General features: G+C 56.4%; 10 protein-coding genes across 10 annotated transcripts; 4 read left to right on the forward strand and 6 right to left on the reverse strand.

Annotated features, from left to right (window-relative positions):
• Window positions 1-92: 92 nt before the first annotated feature.
• Window positions 93-1,616, forward strand: K437DRAFT_276262 (ribosomal protein L5). Its single transcript, XM_013385286.1, has 2 exons — window positions 93-1,120; window positions 1,208-1,616. Exons 1-2 carry the CDS (start codon window positions 158-160, stop codon window positions 1,310-1,312), a joined length of 1,068 nt encoding a protein of 355 aa, XP_013240740.1. The 5' UTR covers window positions 93-157; the 3' UTR covers window positions 1,313-1,616.
• On the reverse strand, window positions 1,288-2,709 carry K437DRAFT_259380 (uncharacterized protein). The gene is made up of 3 exons (XM_013385287.1): window positions 2,189-2,709; window positions 1,762-2,122; window positions 1,288-1,675 (listed from the first exon to the last, which is right to left on the reverse strand). Exons 1-3 carry the CDS (start codon window positions 2,516-2,518, stop codon window positions 1,341-1,343), a joined length of 1,026 nt encoding a protein of 341 aa, XP_013240741.1. The 5' UTR covers window positions 2,519-2,709; the 3' UTR covers window positions 1,288-1,340.
• Window positions 2,710-3,041: 332 nt separating this feature from the next.
• On the forward strand, window positions 3,042-4,209 carry K437DRAFT_251253 (putative ribosomal protein L10a.e, cytosolic). Its single transcript, XM_013385288.1, has 3 exons — window positions 3,042-3,099; window positions 3,196-3,299; window positions 3,383-4,209. The coding sequence occupies exons 2-3, from the start codon at window positions 3,200-3,202 to the stop codon at window positions 3,931-3,933; spliced, it is 651 nt and encodes a 216-aa protein (XP_013240742.1). The 5' UTR covers window positions 3,042-3,099; window positions 3,196-3,199; the 3' UTR covers window positions 3,934-4,209.
• On the reverse strand, window positions 4,082-6,354 carry K437DRAFT_259382 (S-adenosyl-L-methionine-dependent methyltransferase). Its single transcript, XM_013385289.1, has 7 exons — window positions 6,095-6,354; window positions 5,933-5,963; window positions 5,575-5,845; window positions 5,196-5,482; window positions 4,866-5,101; window positions 4,255-4,739; window positions 4,082-4,179 (listed from the first exon to the last, which is right to left on the reverse strand). The coding sequence occupies exons 1-6, from the start codon at window positions 6,115-6,117 to the stop codon at window positions 4,466-4,468; spliced, it is 1,122 nt and encodes a 373-aa protein (XP_013240743.1). The 5' UTR covers window positions 6,118-6,354; the 3' UTR covers window positions 4,082-4,179; window positions 4,255-4,465.
• A 314-nt stretch (window positions 6,355-6,668) lies between these two features.
• On the forward strand, window positions 6,669-9,003 carry K437DRAFT_259383 (uncharacterized protein). The gene is made up of 6 exons (XM_013385290.1): window positions 6,669-7,109; window positions 7,197-7,599; window positions 7,670-8,203; window positions 8,313-8,328; window positions 8,419-8,481; window positions 8,582-9,003. Exons 1-6 carry the CDS (start codon window positions 7,024-7,026, stop codon window positions 8,908-8,910), a joined length of 1,431 nt encoding a protein of 476 aa, XP_013240744.1. The 5' UTR covers window positions 6,669-7,023; the 3' UTR covers window positions 8,911-9,003.
• Window positions 8,944-10,116, reverse strand: K437DRAFT_259385 (RNA-binding domain-containing protein). Its single transcript, XM_013385291.1, has 3 exons — window positions 9,938-10,116; window positions 9,506-9,873; window positions 8,944-9,416 (listed from the first exon to the last, which is right to left on the reverse strand). The coding sequence occupies exons 1-3, from the start codon at window positions 10,015-10,017 to the stop codon at window positions 9,022-9,024; spliced, it is 843 nt and encodes a 280-aa protein (XP_013240745.1). The 5' UTR covers window positions 10,018-10,116; the 3' UTR covers window positions 8,944-9,021.
• A 105-nt stretch (window positions 10,117-10,221) lies between these two features.
• Window positions 10,222-11,711, forward strand: K437DRAFT_259386 (uncharacterized protein). Its single transcript, XM_013385292.1, has 4 exons — window positions 10,222-10,723; window positions 10,783-10,842; window positions 10,912-11,133; window positions 11,208-11,711. Exons 1-4 carry the CDS (start codon window positions 10,393-10,395, stop codon window positions 11,654-11,656), a joined length of 1,062 nt encoding a protein of 353 aa, XP_013240746.1. The 5' UTR covers window positions 10,222-10,392; the 3' UTR covers window positions 11,657-11,711.
• Window positions 11,661-12,760, reverse strand: K437DRAFT_259387 (cytochrome b5). The gene is made up of 4 exons (XM_013385293.1): window positions 12,498-12,760; window positions 12,181-12,344; window positions 11,916-11,974; window positions 11,661-11,815 (listed from the first exon to the last, which is right to left on the reverse strand). The coding sequence occupies exons 1-4, from the start codon at window positions 12,589-12,591 to the stop codon at window positions 11,746-11,748; spliced, it is 387 nt and encodes a 128-aa protein (XP_013240747.1). The 5' UTR covers window positions 12,592-12,760; the 3' UTR covers window positions 11,661-11,745.
• A 440-nt stretch (window positions 12,761-13,200) lies between these two features.
• K437DRAFT_251268 (DUF1716-domain-containing protein) lies at window positions 13,201-15,811 on the reverse strand (the record flags this gene model as incomplete). Its single annotated transcript, XM_013385294.1, has 7 exons — window positions 15,623-15,811; window positions 15,176-15,532; window positions 15,007-15,107; window positions 14,670-14,934; window positions 13,958-14,602; window positions 13,651-13,884; window positions 13,201-13,569 (listed from the first exon to the last, which is right to left on the reverse strand). Exons 1-7 carry the CDS (start codon window positions 15,644-15,646, stop codon window positions 13,201-13,203), a joined length of 1,995 nt encoding a protein of 664 aa, XP_013240748.1. The 5' UTR covers window positions 15,647-15,811.
• Window positions 15,812-16,105: 294 nt separating this feature from the next.
• Window positions 16,106-18,499, reverse strand: K437DRAFT_259390 (MFS quinate transporter-like protein QutD). The gene is made up of 6 exons (XM_013385295.1): window positions 17,839-18,499; window positions 17,413-17,752; window positions 17,302-17,334; window positions 17,167-17,230; window positions 16,728-17,086; window positions 16,106-16,637 (listed from the first exon to the last, which is right to left on the reverse strand). Exons 1-6 carry the CDS (start codon window positions 18,431-18,433, stop codon window positions 16,190-16,192), a joined length of 1,839 nt encoding a protein of 612 aa, XP_013240749.1. The 5' UTR covers window positions 18,434-18,499; the 3' UTR covers window positions 16,106-16,189.
• Between the last annotated feature and the right edge of the window lie 382 nt (window positions 18,500-18,881).

The following is an 18,881-nucleotide window of genomic DNA, read 5'->3' on the forward strand; positions in this document are numbered from 1 at the left end:
CCGGCGGTTTAAAAATGAATGTTCTCTAGAGCGGCGACAAAGAAGAAAAGCATTTTTGGTTCATTCCATCGAATGCGTCGTTTCGACTGCGACGATCACACGAGCTGGCAACGTCGACATCCTCGCTCGCACTGCACTGAGATCCGTCTCACCTAGGATGAGTAACGTGGCGTCTACATCTAGACAGGTGCTCCGCAGCAGCGCCCAGGGCGGCGCCTGCGGAGTGAGCTCTGTATCCAGAGCTGCTCGCGCTCCGGCCTGGTTCCTGCAGTCAACGCCGGGCTACTCCCCAATAAGCGCCTCGACATCCCGCGGCTTTGCTTCCTCTTCGCGGAGGTCTCTGGATCATGTGCCACCACGAAACATCTTTTCTCCGCTTTCCGTCGAGATCGGCCCGCTCGGTCTGAACCGCCTGGAGGAAATGTATCGCAACACGCTCGCACTGGACCTGATGTACATGACGTACGATCACATTTCACCGGAGGATGCGGCAGCGGAGCGGGAGCGCAAGATTAACAAGCATAAGCGGGAATGGGATCCATCAGATCCTTACACAAAGAACCGTCCCGCTCGTCCGCTACGAGGAAATCGTCGCCCCCCGCCAGGTCCGACGCACATCATCACAGAGGATCCGGCTCGGAACCTCGTCAAGCTTGACCGAGTCATCATTACATGCTTTGTCAAAGACGCGATTGTCAACAAGAACCTTCTCGTGCCCCTTCTCTCCCAGTTCAGAGCCATCACTGGTCTGCCTGTTATCGGGTCCAACGCCAGTCCCGCAGATTTGAATGAACGCAACAGCACGCAGGGGCACATCCAGATCATCCGTGCCAAATCAGGCGTGGCAGTTTTCAAGTTGCGCAAGGGCATGCCAGTAGGCGTCAAAGCCGTCCTGCCAGGCCCCATAGCGCACAGTTTCATTGACACCCTGGTCAACTTTGTCCTGCCGAGACTGAGGACATTCAACGGCTTCCTTTTGCCACCGCCCAATCAGCCGCCCATGAGTCCCGCGGCGCTTAGTGGCGTTGTGTCCCTCGGCATTGGCCCCGAGGCTCTCCCGCTGTTCCCGCAGCTCGAGGTGAACTGGGACTCGTATCCCGGCAAGAGCTACGGCTTCCAGGTAAGGGTACCCTGCGACCAGCCGACGCATATCCGGCTGGCTTTGCTGACGAACAAGCCGTTGTTGTGCGCTACATTTTGCCCACAGATCGACTGCGTGACAAATCAGCGAGGAAAAAAGGCAACAGACAAGGCGAGAACACTTCTCAGTGGCATGGGTGTGCCGTTTGTGCGCAGATCAGATCTGCGGTGAATGTGGATTAGCTTCTGGTGCTTTATGTCTACATCTTGGCTTTATCGCCCGACTGCTTTTCCTTATTCTTATTCTGCGCCAGATTGACGCTCAGCGGCAGGGTCAGCGCAATCTGCCTGGAGATGCAGAGGATCGTGCTGTCCTGTCCTTGCGGCAGACCGAGACGCTCAGCATCGTCCGGGTGGGAGTAGACTTCGACATCGAGCTCGTTCTGCCCTTGATAGACATGCCGGCTGGTAGAATAGAGCCCTACTTTCATGACCGGCGCGTCCCACGGCACGGCGCGCTTGAACTCGATGGCGAGATGCAGCGTTGGTAACCACGCATCCCTATTTTCTCCGGGTATTGATAGGCTGATGTTGTCTGGTTCCGCGAACGAAAAGTCATCATTGAGACATGTGAGCAAGGACAAGGCGCTATGGGCTGTTTTGATCACCAGTGCAACGAACCTCCAAAGTCTGCAAAAAAGGGAAGCGAGGTTGCTCCTCGCCCCACAGGTAATCGCTCGTCATTCATTTCGTTCGTGATCTCGAGCCAACTGACGCGTTGATAATTCCCATTCTCTTGCATTATTCGCTCTGTGTAGCCGGGTAGATCATATCCGATCATACGATCACGCATGTTCATCTTCTTCGCCTTAAATCGATTCGATGGCTTGAAGGTACGGATGTGAGGGATGGGACAAGACGGATAGAACGGGTCGCCGAAACGCAGAGTCGGCTTTAGAGTGGGGTCATTAATGCGTTCTTCGAAGTTGCACATGATGATGATGCAGTGGATGCGTGTGACGGGCTTGCCATCTTCATAGGACTATTCATATAAGTCGCTCATTCACGTCAGCCTGGGAAGTTGCACACTTGGTGGACAACACCTTACCGGCTGTGTGAGAGTTGCTTGCAGCGAGCTCAACCCTCTCCCCTTCTTCAAGAGCTTGATCTCAACCGTGTAAAGCTGTAGACACATAGTAGCGACGAGAAATGATGCCGAAATGTGCATGGGATCATGATGCTTGATCTCATGTTGTTCCTGCTCCGGTCGGCGCATAAAGTCCATCGCCGCGCTCAGAATCACCGACAGCGAGTAGCCTCCTTGAGGTATGCTGCCAATCGACCATTCGGCATCCAGCGAGTGCCCGCCGTACGTCGCTGTACCATCGTGGCCATCGCGCTGAAGTTGGGAAAGCACGGCCTGCAGAAATGCGCCCATCGATGGGCAACTTCGAGCAGTAGGGGAGAGCGAGACGATGGGGGAAGGGTGCTTGGGCTCTCGGTAGATGCTGGGAGACAAATTGCAAGTGAGGCTGCCGTAAATCGTCTAGAACCTATCTCTTGTGATTTTACCAGCGCCACAAAGTGTCACTCGCGCTTCAGCTTCTCCAGCATGTATTTCAACGTCAGATGAAGATGTTCGAACACCCCGGAGGTCCATCTTAGGTCATTCTATATGTATGGACTAGGGAGGACTTGAGAGAGCGTATGTGCGCCTCTGAGTGACTACACACCGAAGCCCAAAACCAGATTTTAAGCCGGAAGAACTCTTCGGGTATCGGCGCATGGAGACCGTGGACCCGGCTTTAGATGATCGCCAGCTTCCGGCAGGTCGAAAATAAGTCACGTGCACGTCAACCGTATTGTCACGTGATAAATACTTGCGAGTGGGCGCAATAAAATTTCAAACTCACCACCTGCAAGACTCGGTTGAGCCCACCCTTCATCCAAACCATCCGTACCTTCTTTACTTTCGCCTTTGACTCCTTCCCACGACTTCAAGTCATTGACTAAGGTATCGTGAGTGAACTCGACGCTATCTGCTGTTGCGCCAGAGAATGCTGACTGTCGCTCGCCATATCCCCTCATTCCTGCCTTTTCTCTTCCTGTGTCTAGCATCATGTCGAAGATTGCAGTGTCAAGCGTGCGAACCCAGCTCCAGGTCGTCCTGAAGGGGACTGAGGAGAAGAAGAGGAACTTCGCTGAGACGATCGAGCTCCGTGAGTAATACTGCGTCTACCTCCTCATGGATCGTTTCCCGCCAGCGTTGCTCACTCTGCCCACCGCATCCGCTACCTCGCAGAGATCGGCCTCAAGAACTACGACCCTCAGCGTGACAAGCGTTTCAGTGGCACGATCAGGCTGCCGAACATCCCGCGCCCGCGCATGTCAGTTTGCATTCTTGCCGATGCCGCCCATGTCGACCAGGCCAAGCTGATCGACCTCGAGTTCATGACGGTCGAGGACTTGAAGAAGCTGAACAAGAACAAGAAGCTCGTCAAGAAGCTCGCCAAGAAGTACGACGCTTTCCTCGCCTCTGAGGCACTCATCAAGCAGATCCCCCGTCTGCTCGGCCCCGGGCTCTCCAAGGCGGGCAAGTTCCCCACGCCGGTCTCTCATTCGGAGGACCTTGAGAAGAAGGTCAACGAGGTCAAGTCGACGATCAAGTTCCAGCTAAAGAAGGTGCTCTGCTTGGGTGTCGCCATCGGCAACGCTGAGATGAGCGAGGACCAGCTCCTCGCCAACGTCATGCTTGCTATCAACTTCCTCGTCTCGCTGCTGAAGAAGGGATGGCAGAACGTTGGTTCGCTCCACTGCAAGAGCACTATGGGCCGCCCTCAGCGCCTCTACTAAGCAATATCAGGGTTTTGCTGTGCTGCAGCTAGTGCGCCAGGCTTGCCAATGCTACGCCTGCTGGTACAGCTCAGCTTAGCTTTGGACTTCTGCAAAACTCAGGACGAACTTCCAATCGATTGAATCAAGAGCAGTTCGCACGCTTACACCCAGTTACTGTGTCCAGCGCAGACGGCATTGACATTTCTTGAATGCCATGCTGCTGCTTGGTCGGTGATGAGGGGAGCTCGATTGTAGTCTACATGCCTGGGAGAAACAAACCTTGATGGTCAACGCATGTGTGCATTCCTTGCTTCCAACCCAAGCTTGTTAGAAGCTTACGTTGCTCTGATCGACAACAGTGTGCTGCTGCTTGGTTTCGTCATTGTAGTTGGCACTGAGGGCACTGTCGTTTGGGAGCCAGTGGCGCAGGTTTTGCGTGGTTAAATTGACGATGCAGATGTCTAGTTAACTTCCGATGACATCAGAAAAAAACATGAGTCGTCTATACAACTCCTTTCCTGTTTCACAAGCGTCATCGACGTGCGCCACCTCAATCTCGCTTGGCAAAGAGGTAATGCCCGACACCCCACTCCTCGCCTTTGACGCCGTGCTTGTTGGGCGTGTTGAAGAACTCGGCACAGGCGAGGTAGAAGACGCGGAAGCGCCAGAACGTCTTGGCACCCTCGGACGCGGGGACGCCCTTGGCGACGGCGTCAGCGCGCAGGAAGTCTATCGCTCCGCCGCTGCCGCCTTTGCGCGCTGCCGCGGCGTCTTGCCGCTGCAGCCAGTGCTCACAGGTGCGCGCGTAGTGTGTGCCGTTGAGCCTGACGAGAGGTGGCGAGAAGAGAGCGGAAATGGGTGAAGGAATATGTGTCAGTACGAGTCGAGAAAGAGAGAGAAGCCCAGGGATGCGAAGCATCACCGCTCCGCAAGTACTCCCAACCACTCACCACCAGCGATCTTCCAACACGACATGCTGCTGGAAGTGCAAGAACAGATCATGGCTCGGCATCGTGCCGCCCGTGAAGAAGTTCTTGGCCATCCAGCCGTCAGACTCTTCAAAGTGGTACGGCATGTTGTGGTGGCAGAAAATGTGAATGAACAGCTTGGATGAGTCGTCGTCGCTCTTCGAACGCGATTTGAGCCAGCGGGATACTTTCTCGAAGAGTTCCAAGTAGTTCTTCATCTGCACAGGTAGTGTTTACGGGGATATATTGTCATCTGTATATCCCTTGAAACGGCACCAGATAGGTGCAAAGGAACGCAGCGCAGACCCTCACATGCTCAAACATCTCGATGCTCAGGACGCGGTCAAAGCGATGATCCTCGCCAAACTCGAATTCCTTAACGTCTCCCGTGAAGACAGTGAGGTTCTTGAAGCCTTTCTGCTTGGCGACGCCGTCGATGTGTATCTTCTGCGTCTTGGAGTTGGACAGGGCGCGGATGCGCGAGTTAGGGTAGCGCTCGGCGAGGTACAGGCACAGCGAACCCCAGCCGCAGCCGAGGTCGAGGACGTCTTGACCGTCGCGCAGCTGGGCTTTTTCGCAATACAAGTTGAGCATTGCCTCTACACATGCATAGGTGATACGTTTGGGGCAGGGCCGGCTTTATTAGGTGAAAGAATCGCTGAATAGGAAAGGGTAGCCAGCCGGCACCCACCTTCTGCTTCGTCAAGCGTCTCCTTACCCGTCTCATACAGGCAGCAGCTGTACTTGGCGCGTTGACCCAAGCAACTCAACATAAAGTCCGTGTTGATTTCATAGTGCTGAGCGTTCGCTTTTTCCGTCTCGATCGCGATGGCGCCGTTCTCAAAGTTGGTAGAGAGCGAGGAGATGTAGGCGCGCTTGTACGCTGCTTCTGAAGTGTATGTCTTGGCGTGCGCCGCGAGCGAGGCGAGGCGCTCAGCATTTAGGTGGCGGATTGCGAGACGCTATTTGCATTGGAGAGAGAGTTGAAGCATGAACGTGACGAGTATGAGCCATGGTCAAAGTGGCAGAGCAGAAGCGTGGAGACTTACCAGCAGAAAGTCGGGGATATAGCCATTGTCACTGGGAACAAACGGGCCAAGGATGCTGGATGAGTGTGTCGCAGTATGAGATCGAGCCAGACTGGCCGAATCACGCGCATCAAGCAGCATGGACAGGAGGCCGTAGATTTCTTCGAATCGCAATTGACTCACAGAGCACGGTAGACGTAGTCCATGGCTGGATGTGAACCCCTAGCAGTTGCATTGGGGGATGCGAGGATCGAGAGGCCCGAGGTGGGGGACGGAGGAGCGACGAAAGCGAGGGCCAAGATCGAACAGGGAAGGATTGCTTGGACGACGCTGACACAGATGGGTTAGGTGCTGCCGAAGGAAAGGAAGAAGACCACCGGCGCGGTAGGAAGAAAAACGGAGCCTTCAACCCTTGAAACAAACAGTAGCTGTTCCGAACATCACCCAGCACAGGCCGGGATGGTGATCAGCATTGCGCCGCAAGGCGCAGCTGATCTCGATCATTCGACAAACCTTGTCTGAAACACTTGGTGGCCACTGGCTGGCACAGGGAATTACGTAATCCGGCCGACAGCGGGTGTCGGCCCGGACATGGACAATCAGGCAGCTGTGGCGCATTACCTTCAATTCGGTGCAACATGCCGTCGGGAGCAGTTCCGGCCCCCATACCCCAACGGACACGCATCCGCAGGAGTGTGGCCTTTTCCGCCTTGGGAATACCATACACCAGTGGTTTCCATGACATGCAGTTGTGCGGCGGCAGATTGGGTCTGCATACAGCTGCGAGACTTTGGTCGAAGGAACCCCTTACCGTGTCGCCGACTGTTGGCCTCCTCGTAGTTCTCAAAGCGTGCTCTCTCCTGCTTGTTTGCTTGCTTGCCTGCCTGCCTGTTGGCCCTCCCGTCTGCCCGCGCGCCAAAACTGCGCCGTCGTTCCTACTGTCGCCAATGGACGCGGACCCAGAGGAAGAAGCGCGCGCAGCATTTGGAGCTTTCGCAAGTCCTTCTTCTTCTTCCTCGGCGCTAGCTTCAGAGCGGCCCAATGGGCCTGCAGCAGCCAAGTCAGCTCCTGCGGCTGCAGCGCCTTTACTAGACGAACATCGGCTCGAAGTGATGGCCAAGTCGCAGACCAAACCGCTTCCGGCGATCGGACAGAGAGATACGCAAGGGGTGCTACTGCTTCTTGTTTTTATACATGGGTGAGCGCAACGAGCGCTGGTACGGGTCATTCGGAGCGAAGCTAACATTTCATGTTCCGGTGCCCTACTTGCTCTTGCACGCGGCAGCTTCAAAGGCTCTGCCGAAACGACGTTCGAGGACTACCCCTCACGCCTCGCTCACATCCTCCGCGAAACATACCCTGCCCTTTCAGTGGAGACGCGCGTTTACCCCACGTACGATACGCGCGGTCAGCTTTCCACCGCCGTCGAGTCCTTCACCGAGTGGCTCATCGCGCTGTGTGTCAACTTGGAGTCCAAGCCGCTGCTCGATGAGAAGTCCGGCAGGCCCAAGGACCCCAAGGAGACGGGGCGCGGGGGCGGTGCGGGTAGCGTCAAGGTCATACTCTGCGGTCACTCTATGGGTGGACTCGTAGCGGCTGACGCAGCGCTCAGCATCGCCAACGAAGGCGGGCTGCGCGACGGCAAGCTATGGCCACGTGTCTGTGCCGTCCTGGCGTATGACACACCGGTGCGTCCTACCCTTTTCACCTTTCTGGCCATTTCCATTGACCTATGTTTGTTCTTCTGCCTCCCTGCAGTACCTCGGTGTACACCCAGCTGTCTTCAAACACAGCGTCGACAAATACAGCGGTTACGTCAAAGTCGCATCGGACGTCTCGTCCGCGCTAGCTCCGTTCGGCGCCGCGCTCGGTGCATCGCTCGGCTTCGGCGCAGCATCAACAGCTGCAGGCAGCAACCGTAGCAACCGCTCTGGCAGCAGCGGCTGGGGGCGCTGGGCCACGACGGGTGCCGCTGCCCTAGCCGCAGGCGCGGCGGGCGCGGGCCTCTACGCATCGCGCGGCACGCTCGGCAGCTCGTACACCTGGATCAGCTCGCATCTCGACTTTGTCGGCACGCTGTGGGACCGGTCAGGTAGCGATCGTCGCATCGAAGAGCTGGGAAAGCTCGAGCAAGTCCTGTTTCATTGCTATTACACACGCTTGGGGCCCACCTCGAATGCGGTTTTCAGTAGTGGTGCGGGAGCTGCCAATGCCGGGACAAGCAGGGTATTCATCATCTTACCACCGGCGGACAAGGAAGTGGCCAAGTCCTTCACGCCTTGTGTCAACACGGTTAGTACTTTGCGTCGAGAGGTGCCCTTGGCTTGATCTGAGAGGGTTATCGATTTCGCTCACACCCTTCCTGGCTTTTCTGATCTTGTTTGGGTCGCATCAACAATAGCGAGCAAAGGATGAAGGTGAGCTCGCTTACATGTCGGCGCGGTGCAGGGAAAACCAAAGGGGTTGACTGACTCGTCCCTTTGTGTTCGATTTCTGCTCTTGCACAGTCGATGCACATATCAGCATGTTCAACCCCATGAACAACGATGATTACTACCGGATGGGGCAAGGTGCGTAGTCTGCACGGGAACCCTTTTTGAATGAGAAAAAGCTCTTTGCTGATGTGAAATTTGTCGGCTTCTGACCTGGCTGCATCTCGGCGATGCGCAGTATCCGCCCTGGTGATCGGCCGGTCGCTTGCCTCGGAGCGAATGACAGGCACGCAATCGCGTTCGCAACGCGAAACGGACGCCGACGAGCCACCCCCGGACCGCATGCAAGGTTCTCGGCAGGGCGATCCAGAGATCCTAGCAGAGCAAGAGGCGCAAAAGGTGCAGCTGCAGGAGGAGGCGAATGCTGCTGCGGAGGAGGCGGACAAACAGCAGGAAGAGAGGGACCGGGAGATGGAGCGCAGGCGACATCTGGAGGCGTTAGAGCGGGGGACAAACGAGCGGCAAGGGCCTTCCGTGCCGCCGGAAGAGCCGAGTCCGTGGGCGTGAAGCCTCGCTTCTTTCTCTCCTTTGCATTTTAACCATCTTTCTCTTTTTGCAATACTGCACTGTATCATAGTACAAGCGTCATCTGTCACCTACGGAGTCCTCGGCACGATGCTACCGCTTCTGGCCATAGGCTTTGCCCGTCGCCGGATTCCGCAAGTCCTTGCCCACGGCGCCACCCATTTTGGTACGTTTGACATAGGCCTCGTAGCGATTATTACTGGCCAAGAGTCGGTCTTTTCGATACCCGATATCGACATGCTGCGTGTCCTGTGCCTTCTTGATCCGTATCGGCCGCGAACCCACGTACTTGCCGTCCATTTCCTTCCATGCTTTGAGAAAGTCCTCCGGATCGGCAAACGCGACAAACCCATAACCTTTGGATTTCAAGTCGCCCTTCTTGCGCACAACACGGGCTTTGGCGAAGGAGCTGTACTTTTCGAAGGCCGCAGTCAGGACTTCATCTGTTACGTCATTGCCCAGATCGCCAATGAAAAGTCGTTTGTGTGCTGAAAGTGAACAGCCGGCACACACCATGGGTCAGTATGCTTTGGACATGGGCGCAGTGCTGATCAAAACAAGTAGAAGGAGTACGCACTCGGATCCCATTCTAGCAGGGTTGGATCTTCCCATATCTTCCCCGCTGCTTTCCTCAACACTGTTGTTCTGGTTTCTCCCTTCTGCAGCTTTCCAGCAAGCGGATTGCCATCCGCATCTTTCGGCCCTGGAACGAACTTCTTTGGCTTTCCGTCAGCATCCGTGGCAGCTGCTACTCCTGGCGTGGCACTTGCGGTTCCTGAAGTACTAGCATAGCCAGCAGCGTCGTAATTGTAAGCTGAAGCCTGCGTGGATAGGTCCGCGGCACTGTACCCCCCAGATCCATCGGCCGCCGCGGGGTATGAGCCATAAGCCCTATAGTAGCCGTCGTAGTCGAAGGTCCACTGATTCGTCGTGGCATCCCATGAGCTGCAAAGCAATCCAAGCGTTGTCACGAATACAACATATCTCGTATTTCTCCTCTAGAACTCACTAAAATGCAGCGTATGGATCTGTCGAGCTCCCGGCTGCGCTGCTTTGCGCGTACGAATAGTCGTACGGCTGGTAAGACATTCTGAAGGCTCTCTTGTGTGACCTTGTTAGTTGCGGGAACTATCTTTTGCATAGTAGATGGAGACTATATTGGCCCGAAGGAGACGAAGCATATGGATCTAGCACGAATACTTACTAAAGGTGGACAAACGAACCCGATCGAAAAATGCGCTTGGCGAAAAGGGACGACGTCACGTTGGGTTATCGCAATAGTCGCGACGCAAAAAAGGTTGAGCTGCAAGCATAATTTCTGGGAGACTGGGTTGGTCGCTGACCACATCGTATGCAGCCTTTCCCTACACCAGCTCGTGCGTAGACTGTGGTACCCAGGACAGCGTCGTAAGTGCTGCAAGGAGCACGGACTAGGCACGTCAGGGTGCTTGAGAGCAGCATGGCATGGCACGCATCTTTGGCAGGCAACTGCTCAGCTATGCATCCGCAGCTCTCGCACCATCTGGCCCGAACACGCTTTCGAACCATGGACGGGCAGCTGCGGCAAATCTCCCCGTTTGGGCGAGATATACAGTCTCTCGAAATATCAGCTTCCCTTCTGTGATACTGCCTCCCGAAGAAGCTGAGCTGGCCGAAGGAGAGTTGGATCTGAGCTACATTCGAGATGCTGCCCTGACATCTCGTGAACGGCGATGGCTTGCGTACGACGGCCGGACACCCGATGTGCAGGCTCTTCTCAGGGATGTAGAAGCCGATTGGAAGCGCAGCATCCACTGTGAGCTCTTTCGCTATGGGTTCCAGATAGCTACATGCTCATGTCGCGCCTCTTCGCAGTAAATTTGCTGGCCACCCCGTTGAGAAGATGCTCCATCACGAAGACGATGCTTCCGAGTGGTGAGGCAGACGGGGCAGAAAGGGTATTTGTTCCCTGGATGAGTGCTCATCGTCGCTCGCTCTTAATAGGACTCATGCTCAAGTTGAAGTTCAGACCCATACAACATGAATCCGCTATAGCGAGCAGCACCGCCGGCGGCAAACGAAACAAACACAATGGCGAATCAGTTCTAACCTTGAGACAGCTTGAACTGGTCCCAACTCCCTCTCTCTCTCAGCAGAAAGGATTCGTGGGCAAGAGTGCCTGGATCTTCTTACACTCAGACATGCTGGAAGCTGCTGTCACGAAAAGTACGTGAGGCGGGGGAGAATACAAACGAGCGAGGCCGTGTCTCTCATGTCAGTTGTCTCCCTTTGCTGTTCAGGCATTCAACGACGCATTCGTCCGAACGGAACATCCGTGAGCATGCCTAGTGCGGATACGCTCGCTACGCTTGCGCACGCCGCACTCAAGCAAGATGCGCTGCAGTGTGCTGGCTTCAGCGAGGCCGATGCAAGCTTTGTACACGCCAGTCGCGAGCAAGCGGATGACGCAGGAGACGGCATTGCCCCAAAGATCGAATCCGAGCACTCTCCAAAATCGCATCTGATAGGGAGGGCATCTGCGTTGCTGGCCAGCATTCCGGATTCACAAGAGGGAGAGGCAGTCCAAGTCGGCGAAGGAATGCTGAAACATGCGGAACAGCTCATTCGCCATGCGCGAACGCAATCGCCGATCGTAAATCACGCCGAGACGTCTGAAATCTCGCACAAGCAGCTGATGACCACAGCGATGGCGCTATGGCGGCTTCGCATGTGGGCAGTGGGCCCTTGAACCGCGCGCGAACGGCATGTATTAAGCAATCTTAGAATAAACGTGAGCATTACACGGTACGCTTGCGTGAAGCTGCACAGCTCTGTCATCTAGCTGGCGTAGTTCCTGTACGCCATCCAGAGGCCGAGGAAGACGAGTGGGAGGAACATGAGAAGCGGGCTGAGTTCAAAGCGAAAAGGGAAGGCGAAAAAATGGGGGGGGGGTCAGCAGTCTTGCCTTGGGCGCGAACACGCCGATTGCGAATTCGAGAAAGGCTCACTTGCTTGCAGATGCCGCTGTTGGGTCGACGGAAGCGGACTTGGGCTTCTGGGGTGCGATCTGTCGGGAGTAAAAGGGCAAGAGCAAGCAATGTGAGCCACATCTGCTGGGTTCGATCAGGGTACCCAGCGACGAATCTGTCGAGGAGCAACTCCTTCGTTCCCCGCCGAGACCGAGAGCTGTTCCCAACCGCTCAAAATGACAGCCCTGGCGGACAGAACAAAGCTGATGTCACAGCCTCTACCTATGCACTGATGCAGACGTACCTTCGCGCCCTCGAGTTCGCCAACGAGCATTGGTCCCAGCAACTCCCGTGCGTCTTCCGAGTGGCCAACATCCTCGAACGCCTCCGTAGCATCCTTGCCGCCCTCTGTGACCAGGACCTCGTCACCACCTGGGTGCTCGTCCATGAATTTGGAGACATCGTAGACTGGAAACAACACAAAGGTAGCCGCAGAAACAGGATCAGCGATACGATGGCCGACACATGAACTACTGGCCAGAGCTGCCTCGGAGAGGGAGACTCGAAGCGCCATCGTGCCTGCGTAGGGGGGTAGCTTCTGGCAGCATATCACACACTAACCTTTACCACCGATGCTCAGCCACAGGTCACCGTGATCCTTGTGCTGCTGCAGCTGCTCCAAGGTGATCTTCTTCGTGCCGCCGTTTTCGGACATTTTAGCGAGTGTGCGTGGGAGGGCGTTTGGGCGGGTCGGGTAAAAGCTGCGCGACAGAGCGAGGGTCCTGCTTCCGGCTGTGCAATCGAGCAGGAAAGCCTATCTGTCAAGAAGAGAGGTGCTGATTGTGGGGAATAGAGGGGAGGTGATCCAAGTTCGTCGACGATGGTAGTATGGACATGGAGATCTCACGCCGCCAGAATTTCATTTCTCTGCTGACAATTCTTCAGTATATCGCCTGGCGCTGCAGCGCTCGCGGGGTACTACGGGTAACGGGCCCACTCTCTCACACGGATGCACTTCCCAAGCGCACTTGTGTGTGTCTCTGTCGCGTCGGGGACCGAGGCCTGTGAAATGTGCAGCCACAAATAGAGCGCAGATCGGATTTACAAAAGATGCACAGAGTCCCTCTCGGCCGGGAATGCCGCTTCACAAGCCCACGTCGCCGCTGACATTTCCTTCGCATGAGGGACCGTAGTGTGCACAAAGGCAACATCTCGCTTGAATGTGCACCAACTGATCTGTCCTGACGATGCACAGCACTCAAGCCTATTCCAAGGGAAGCAAAAGTCTGCACGCCGCTGAGCATGTCTGCGTAGCCGCGTCGCTTCAATCTTCATTCAGCAGCTGATTGACTAGATCGACAATGACCTCGCGCTGAGTCGGCTGCTCCGCCTTCCCCCCACCGCTGTCTGTGTCTGTGCCGTTGTTCACCTTGCCTGCGGCGCCATCGACCACGTCGTCCTCACCGTCTCCTAGATCGTAATAATACGCCTGCAGATTCTCCGCAACGTCCTTGCTGAGTCGTTGCCCCCGTCGCAAGAGAAGCATCTTGGCATAGTCCCGTACGCCGTCATCTTCGACGCAGACCCATGCGAGGATGTAATCGCACAGTTGCAATGCGAACAAGCCTGACTCGAGACGCTCGAGATGGAGCAATTCCTTGGCTTCCTGTTCGTCCTCTCCTAACTCGAGCTGCTTTTCAAGGAATAAGAAGAGAAAGAAGAGAAAGTCAGCGCCAAGCTCGTCAGGTGGGGTGTGCAGCCTGGCGCGACTTACCCTCCCTGCCGCAGACTGCTCCGCGTCCGCGCGGGCGAGTCGTTCCCTGAATCGTTCTCGCAACTCGAGCAGACGATCTAGCTTCTCGTAATCCTTCTCGACAAACTTGGCTAGAAATCGTATCCGCTCCATGCTATCCCGAGGCAGTGCGTTCAGCAAGGAGACCATGATTGACAGAACATGCTCTTCGTCTTCAGCCGTAATGTCGTGTCCTTCCCTGCGTTTGCCATTGTTCTGCGTGCGGGACAAGAGAGGAGAGGGTCAGTTGTAGCTCGCGAGCGTTGAGAAAAAAAGCGTTGGCCCTCACCCTCGCCATGAGTAGCTGGAATAGACTCTTTAGCCCAAGAGACTCAACGAACCGCAAGCAAGCCACCTTTCCCTTTGGCCCCGACATGGCATGATCGAGCACTTTGACAGCCTTTAACCTCGAAGAAAGCTTGGAGCGCGACATGATAACCATCAGCTCTACACCCTCATTCTTGAGAAAGACCTGCTTGTTGCCATCGTCCGCGAGCAGCGCGCACAGAGCGTCGAACAAGTTCTCCATGAACTCCGTCTCGTCGGCATCGACCGGATCTCGTTTGCGGAAAGCAGAGAGCCCCCTGAGCAGGCCGTCGATCGCATCCATTTTGCCGCCGACGACCTTCTTCGCATCTGCGCCGCTGTTTTGCGAAACGTGCTGGCAGAGGACAGCGAGCAACTCGGCTGCGTAGCCCTTGTTCTGCGAGAAGCCTCCCTTGGCGTTGACGAGCTCCAGGAGACGGTTGACGAGGCGCTCGTTGGTTGCTAGCTTGCTTGCGACGTTGCCATTGAGTCCGATCAAGTTATCCAGCGCGGCAAAAGTGTGGTAGATACCTTGCTCATCTGCATCTTGCTCTGCCCCGGACTTTTTGACAAGGTTGATGAAGCGGTCCAAATTCGAGAGTAGAAGGTCCAGGATTTGATTCTTGAGCTGGACAGCCGCGATAGAACATTTAGTAGGCTTGGCTTGTAAGTCCTGAAGTAGGACAGAGACTCACCAAGGCATCAACAAAGATTGACATCGCCGACTCTGCCATCTGCCGTCCATTCTCCTCGGCGCCTTCCAGCACATCGTCATCCGTCAGTTCCTCAATGAGGGTGACGACGGCCACGACGATGTCTTCGTTCTCGTGCGACATGAGCGAGCACAACGATGCAGGTATGTCGTTCTTGATTGCCTCCTTGTATAGTAGCGCTGGATTTGTGGTGAGGATGACGAGTGCCCGAATTTCGCCGTCCAAGTCCGCTTCTGATTCTATAAACCTGCGACACAGCGTATTTCCAAGCATGTGAGCTGCTTGCAGTTTAAAGTCTATTCCAATACGTTGAGCTCACTTCTTTGGGTCATCAGCGTGCTTCATACGCATCTCTTGATTACGATTGATAGTTCTCTCGAAGCGCACAAGCTGCTTCTTGAGAACTGAGATCTCTGTCGACTGCCATGGGTTGCACATTGAGCATCGCGCTTTTTCTATCACTCAATTTGGTGTTGGAATTGACTCACCTGACTGGCCGGCCCCGAGTCCTCCTCCTGGTCAAGAATGTCCAGTATTCGCCTCTGCTGATCCGTCAGTCCACCACCAAAGAACCTGCTGTCCTCTTCTTCGTCGCCTTGCTCCATCGCCGAGTGGCCTTCTGACTCCATCGAACCCATGGAAGGTCCGTACACGTCCTCGTCATCATCGTCTTGCACTGTGGCTCTCAGCGTCGGCCGGGCCCGCGAAGGCCCAGCGACACCATCCTGCTGATCAGCATCTCGAAGACCTGTGGCCTCAACTGCAGATTCGCGCGAAGCGTGTGCAGCTGCTGCTTCGGGCGTCCAGCTGCCCTTTTTGAGCGCCGAAGCGGGTAGGTTTGGTCGCTTTGAGCGTTGGGCGTCCGTCCAAAACGCTCGTCAGTTGTCAATGCTGAACGCGGGACCAGCAGCGGCCTGAGCCGCGCGCAGACTCACCTTGAAGAGCTTGTCGATATCCATCTTGCGGAGTGTGCGGGTCTGTACGCGCCTACAGGTCGCGTCGCTTCTCAATCGTCCGCGGCAAAGCTGACGGGAGGCGGGTCAGCACTTGAGGATCTCCACGCGGATGAGCTGGAATGTGTTTGGTCAGGCAGACCAATCGACTGGGAGAATGTGCGTGCAGCCTGTTCCCGGTTGAATGCAGGCAACAAGAGACACGAGAGGCTTTAACGGACGCCGAGAACCAACGAGGCACACCATCTCGCGCAGCGACTTGCGATGAGATGAGATCAATAAATTCACTCGGCCGAGAGTTGCCTCGGGGAGGGCTCCACAAGGACATCTCGTGAAGAGCTAGATGTAGATTGATTTTAAGCAATGTGGGCAGAACTCAGAAGCAAGCGACAAAGCTCGAAACGACAAAGGGCAAACAAGCCAACCAGCCAGCCCGGGAGCAGCGGCGGCGGCGAGACGCCTGTGCGGTATATGTCTGATGCTGTCGTGGGACCAAAAAAATACAACGTGAACAACCCATCACAAGTTCCCTCGTTTCTAAAGACTAGACTATTTCGAAAAATCGTGGGTGGCCGTCTGCACCCCGCCAACTGCGCTGGCATGATCCTTCTCCTCGGGAGTCATCTTGCCGGAACTGGTGCTGCGCCGCGCGAGGTCATCGTTGTCACTGTCCTGGCCGTGCTGTAAGTGCCGTTGGCGCATGGCCTGCTCAACGTCCGCGCCCCCGCCGCCGCGGGCGTCGTGCGGGATGTCGGCGGTGCCGCCGACGCGCGCTAGGAGTTCTTCGCGGAAGCGACGGCGCTTGGCGAAGCTCATATCCGCGATGGAGCGGCGAATGATGTTGCCCTCGAAGGCGTAGTGCATCGTCTCAAGCGTCAGCCCGGCCGGTTCGGGCAGGAAAAAGGTCGCAAACGCAACGCCGAAAAGCGTGACGGTTGCAAAGATGAAGAAGACACCAAAGCCGCCAGTGGTGATGCGCAGGCGCGTGAAGGTGTAGCTGCGGAAGCGGGTGCGGTTGCGGCATATGTCAGTACGGGCACTGTAGTATGTAAGCAATCGCACCGCCAAACTCGAGCGTCGCACGCACGCAATAGTAAAGTTAAAAAGCCACTGTGTCATGGCAGCGATGGAGACGGCGAGGCCGCGGAGGTGGTTTGGGGCGACTTCGGCAGACATGCTCCAGCAGGTGCCGCTCCAGCCGAGGCCGAAAAAGGTAACGTAGACGTAGACTAGCACGATGGCTGCGTAGCCGCCTGCGGTGGGCGTCGCCGACGCCGACGTGGAGGGCCCGGCGACTTTGAGATAGGCACCGATGTAGATCAGGCACAGCGCTTGGCCGAGGCCGCCGATGACTAGCGCCCACTTGCGGCCAATCTGCTCGATGGCGAACATCAGGAAGAACGCCGTCGTCACGATCTTGACTACGCCGTAGACCCCCGTCGCCAGCTGCAGACAGCAAGAGGGTGGCATCAGCAATTCCGCGCATGACGACTGTGCCCCCCGCCAAAACATGCGTCCGAGCTCACCAGTCCGCCAGAGGTGCCAGAGATACCGAGACTTTGGAAGATGATCGGCGAGTAGTAGGTGACTCTGCGCACATAATAGAGGGTCGGGTCAGGATGCGCTATGCGGCAACAGGGGGTACGGGCGAAGCGACGCACGAATTGGCACCGGTCCACTGCTGGATGGTCATACTGCAAGGGCCCAAAGCGCGCAAAGAAGGATATGGATCAGCAGCTGCAAACGAGTAGCATATGCGCGCTTGCACGCACATGGACATCTGGATGCCGACGGTGCGGTAGAAGAGGCGCTTATCGCTGATGACCTCACGGAAGAGCTGCGCCTTGTTCATATGCGGTCGTGAGTCGAGGTCTGCCTGGATCTCGTTGACGATGCCCTGTACCTTTGGGTGGTCCACGGGGAGGCGGTGGAGGCGTGAGAGTGCGCTCTCGGCCTCGGCGCGCCGGCTACGCGTCAGGAGCCAGCGCGGCGACTCGGGTTGGAAGAGCATGCCGACGAACAGCAGGACACCGGGGATGCACTGCAGGGCGAAGCTCTTCTGCCACATGGCTGGGTCGTACTGGTCGCGCGTATGGATCTGGATGCCATAGTCTAATGCGGTGGTGAGAGAGGCAGGAAGGTCAGCATACACCCAGTGCACACGTGTGCAGGGATGCCAGCTGGCCCAAACCACTCACTGATGAAATAGGCAAGACAGATGCCGGTGACGTTCAAGAGCTGGTATAAGCCTCCGACGCGGCCGCGGATTGCCTTGGGAGCGCACTCGGCAATGTACGTGGAACACGTTGCGGACGTGAGGCCGACGCCGAAGCCACCAATGGCGCGGCCTGCGTACAACTGTCCGAGAGCGGTGGAGCGGGTCTGTCCATGGAGCGCAGAGGTGGTTTGGATGATGGATCCTACGAGGAAGATGATCGAGGCGACGTGGAGGACCCGCTTGCGACCGAGGAGATCCGGAAGGAAGAGGCCTGAGGCGGCACCAAAGAAGCAGCCTGCGATGAGCACTGAGACGATGTTGGATTGGAGCGCGGCGAGGACGATGGGGCCGTCTGCCTGAGCCTTGTCGAGACCAAAGGAGCGCTGGAACGAGTCGAACTTGAGCACACCGCCAATCAACCCCGAGTCCCAGCCAAAGGCGAGGCCACCAAAGGCTGCGCAGACGGCATTGAGGTAGATGCGCCAGTGCTCGCGCGCCTCTTGGATCCCGCCACGGAGGTAGCCGATGGAGGGCTCCTGGTTGCGCAGGTCGACGCCCTGTTTCGTGACGGTCATGCTGATTCGCTCGGCGGTGGTGGACGGGGCGTTGTGCGGGCGTGCTCCTCGACCAGAATGAGCTTGTCCCAAGGTTGTACTTGTATTTGTACTCGTACGTCCACGGTGGTGGTCGGTGCTTCTCGGTCACGACTCTTGAGGGGGCAGCTAGGCGTGCAGTGGGCGCAGCCAACCGTCAGCGAAAGAGCTGTGTGGGGGGGGTTAGGGTGAGCGTGCCTGGGGGAGAAGGGAGTGGGCACCAGGCCGCTGTTGCTCGTTACTCTTTAGCGTAGTTTTGGCCCACTCGCATCAGGCAACGCACCGGGACGGTCACAACGCGGGGGAGGGGGTAGGTGTGGGGGAGAGCATGTACATGGAAACATCACAGCAGTCTAGTCTGGGTCTCCTTCCAAATGACACTCAATACGTACATACATACATACATACATACATACATACATACATACAT

The sequence above is a fragment of the Tilletiaria anomala genome (assembly GCF_000711695.1).
Source record: "Tilletiaria anomala UBC 951 chromosome Unknown K437scaffold_117, whole genome shotgun sequence".
NCBI classification, from domain to species: domain Eukaryota; kingdom Fungi; phylum Basidiomycota; class Exobasidiomycetes; order Georgefischeriales; family Tilletiariaceae; genus Tilletiaria; species Tilletiaria anomala.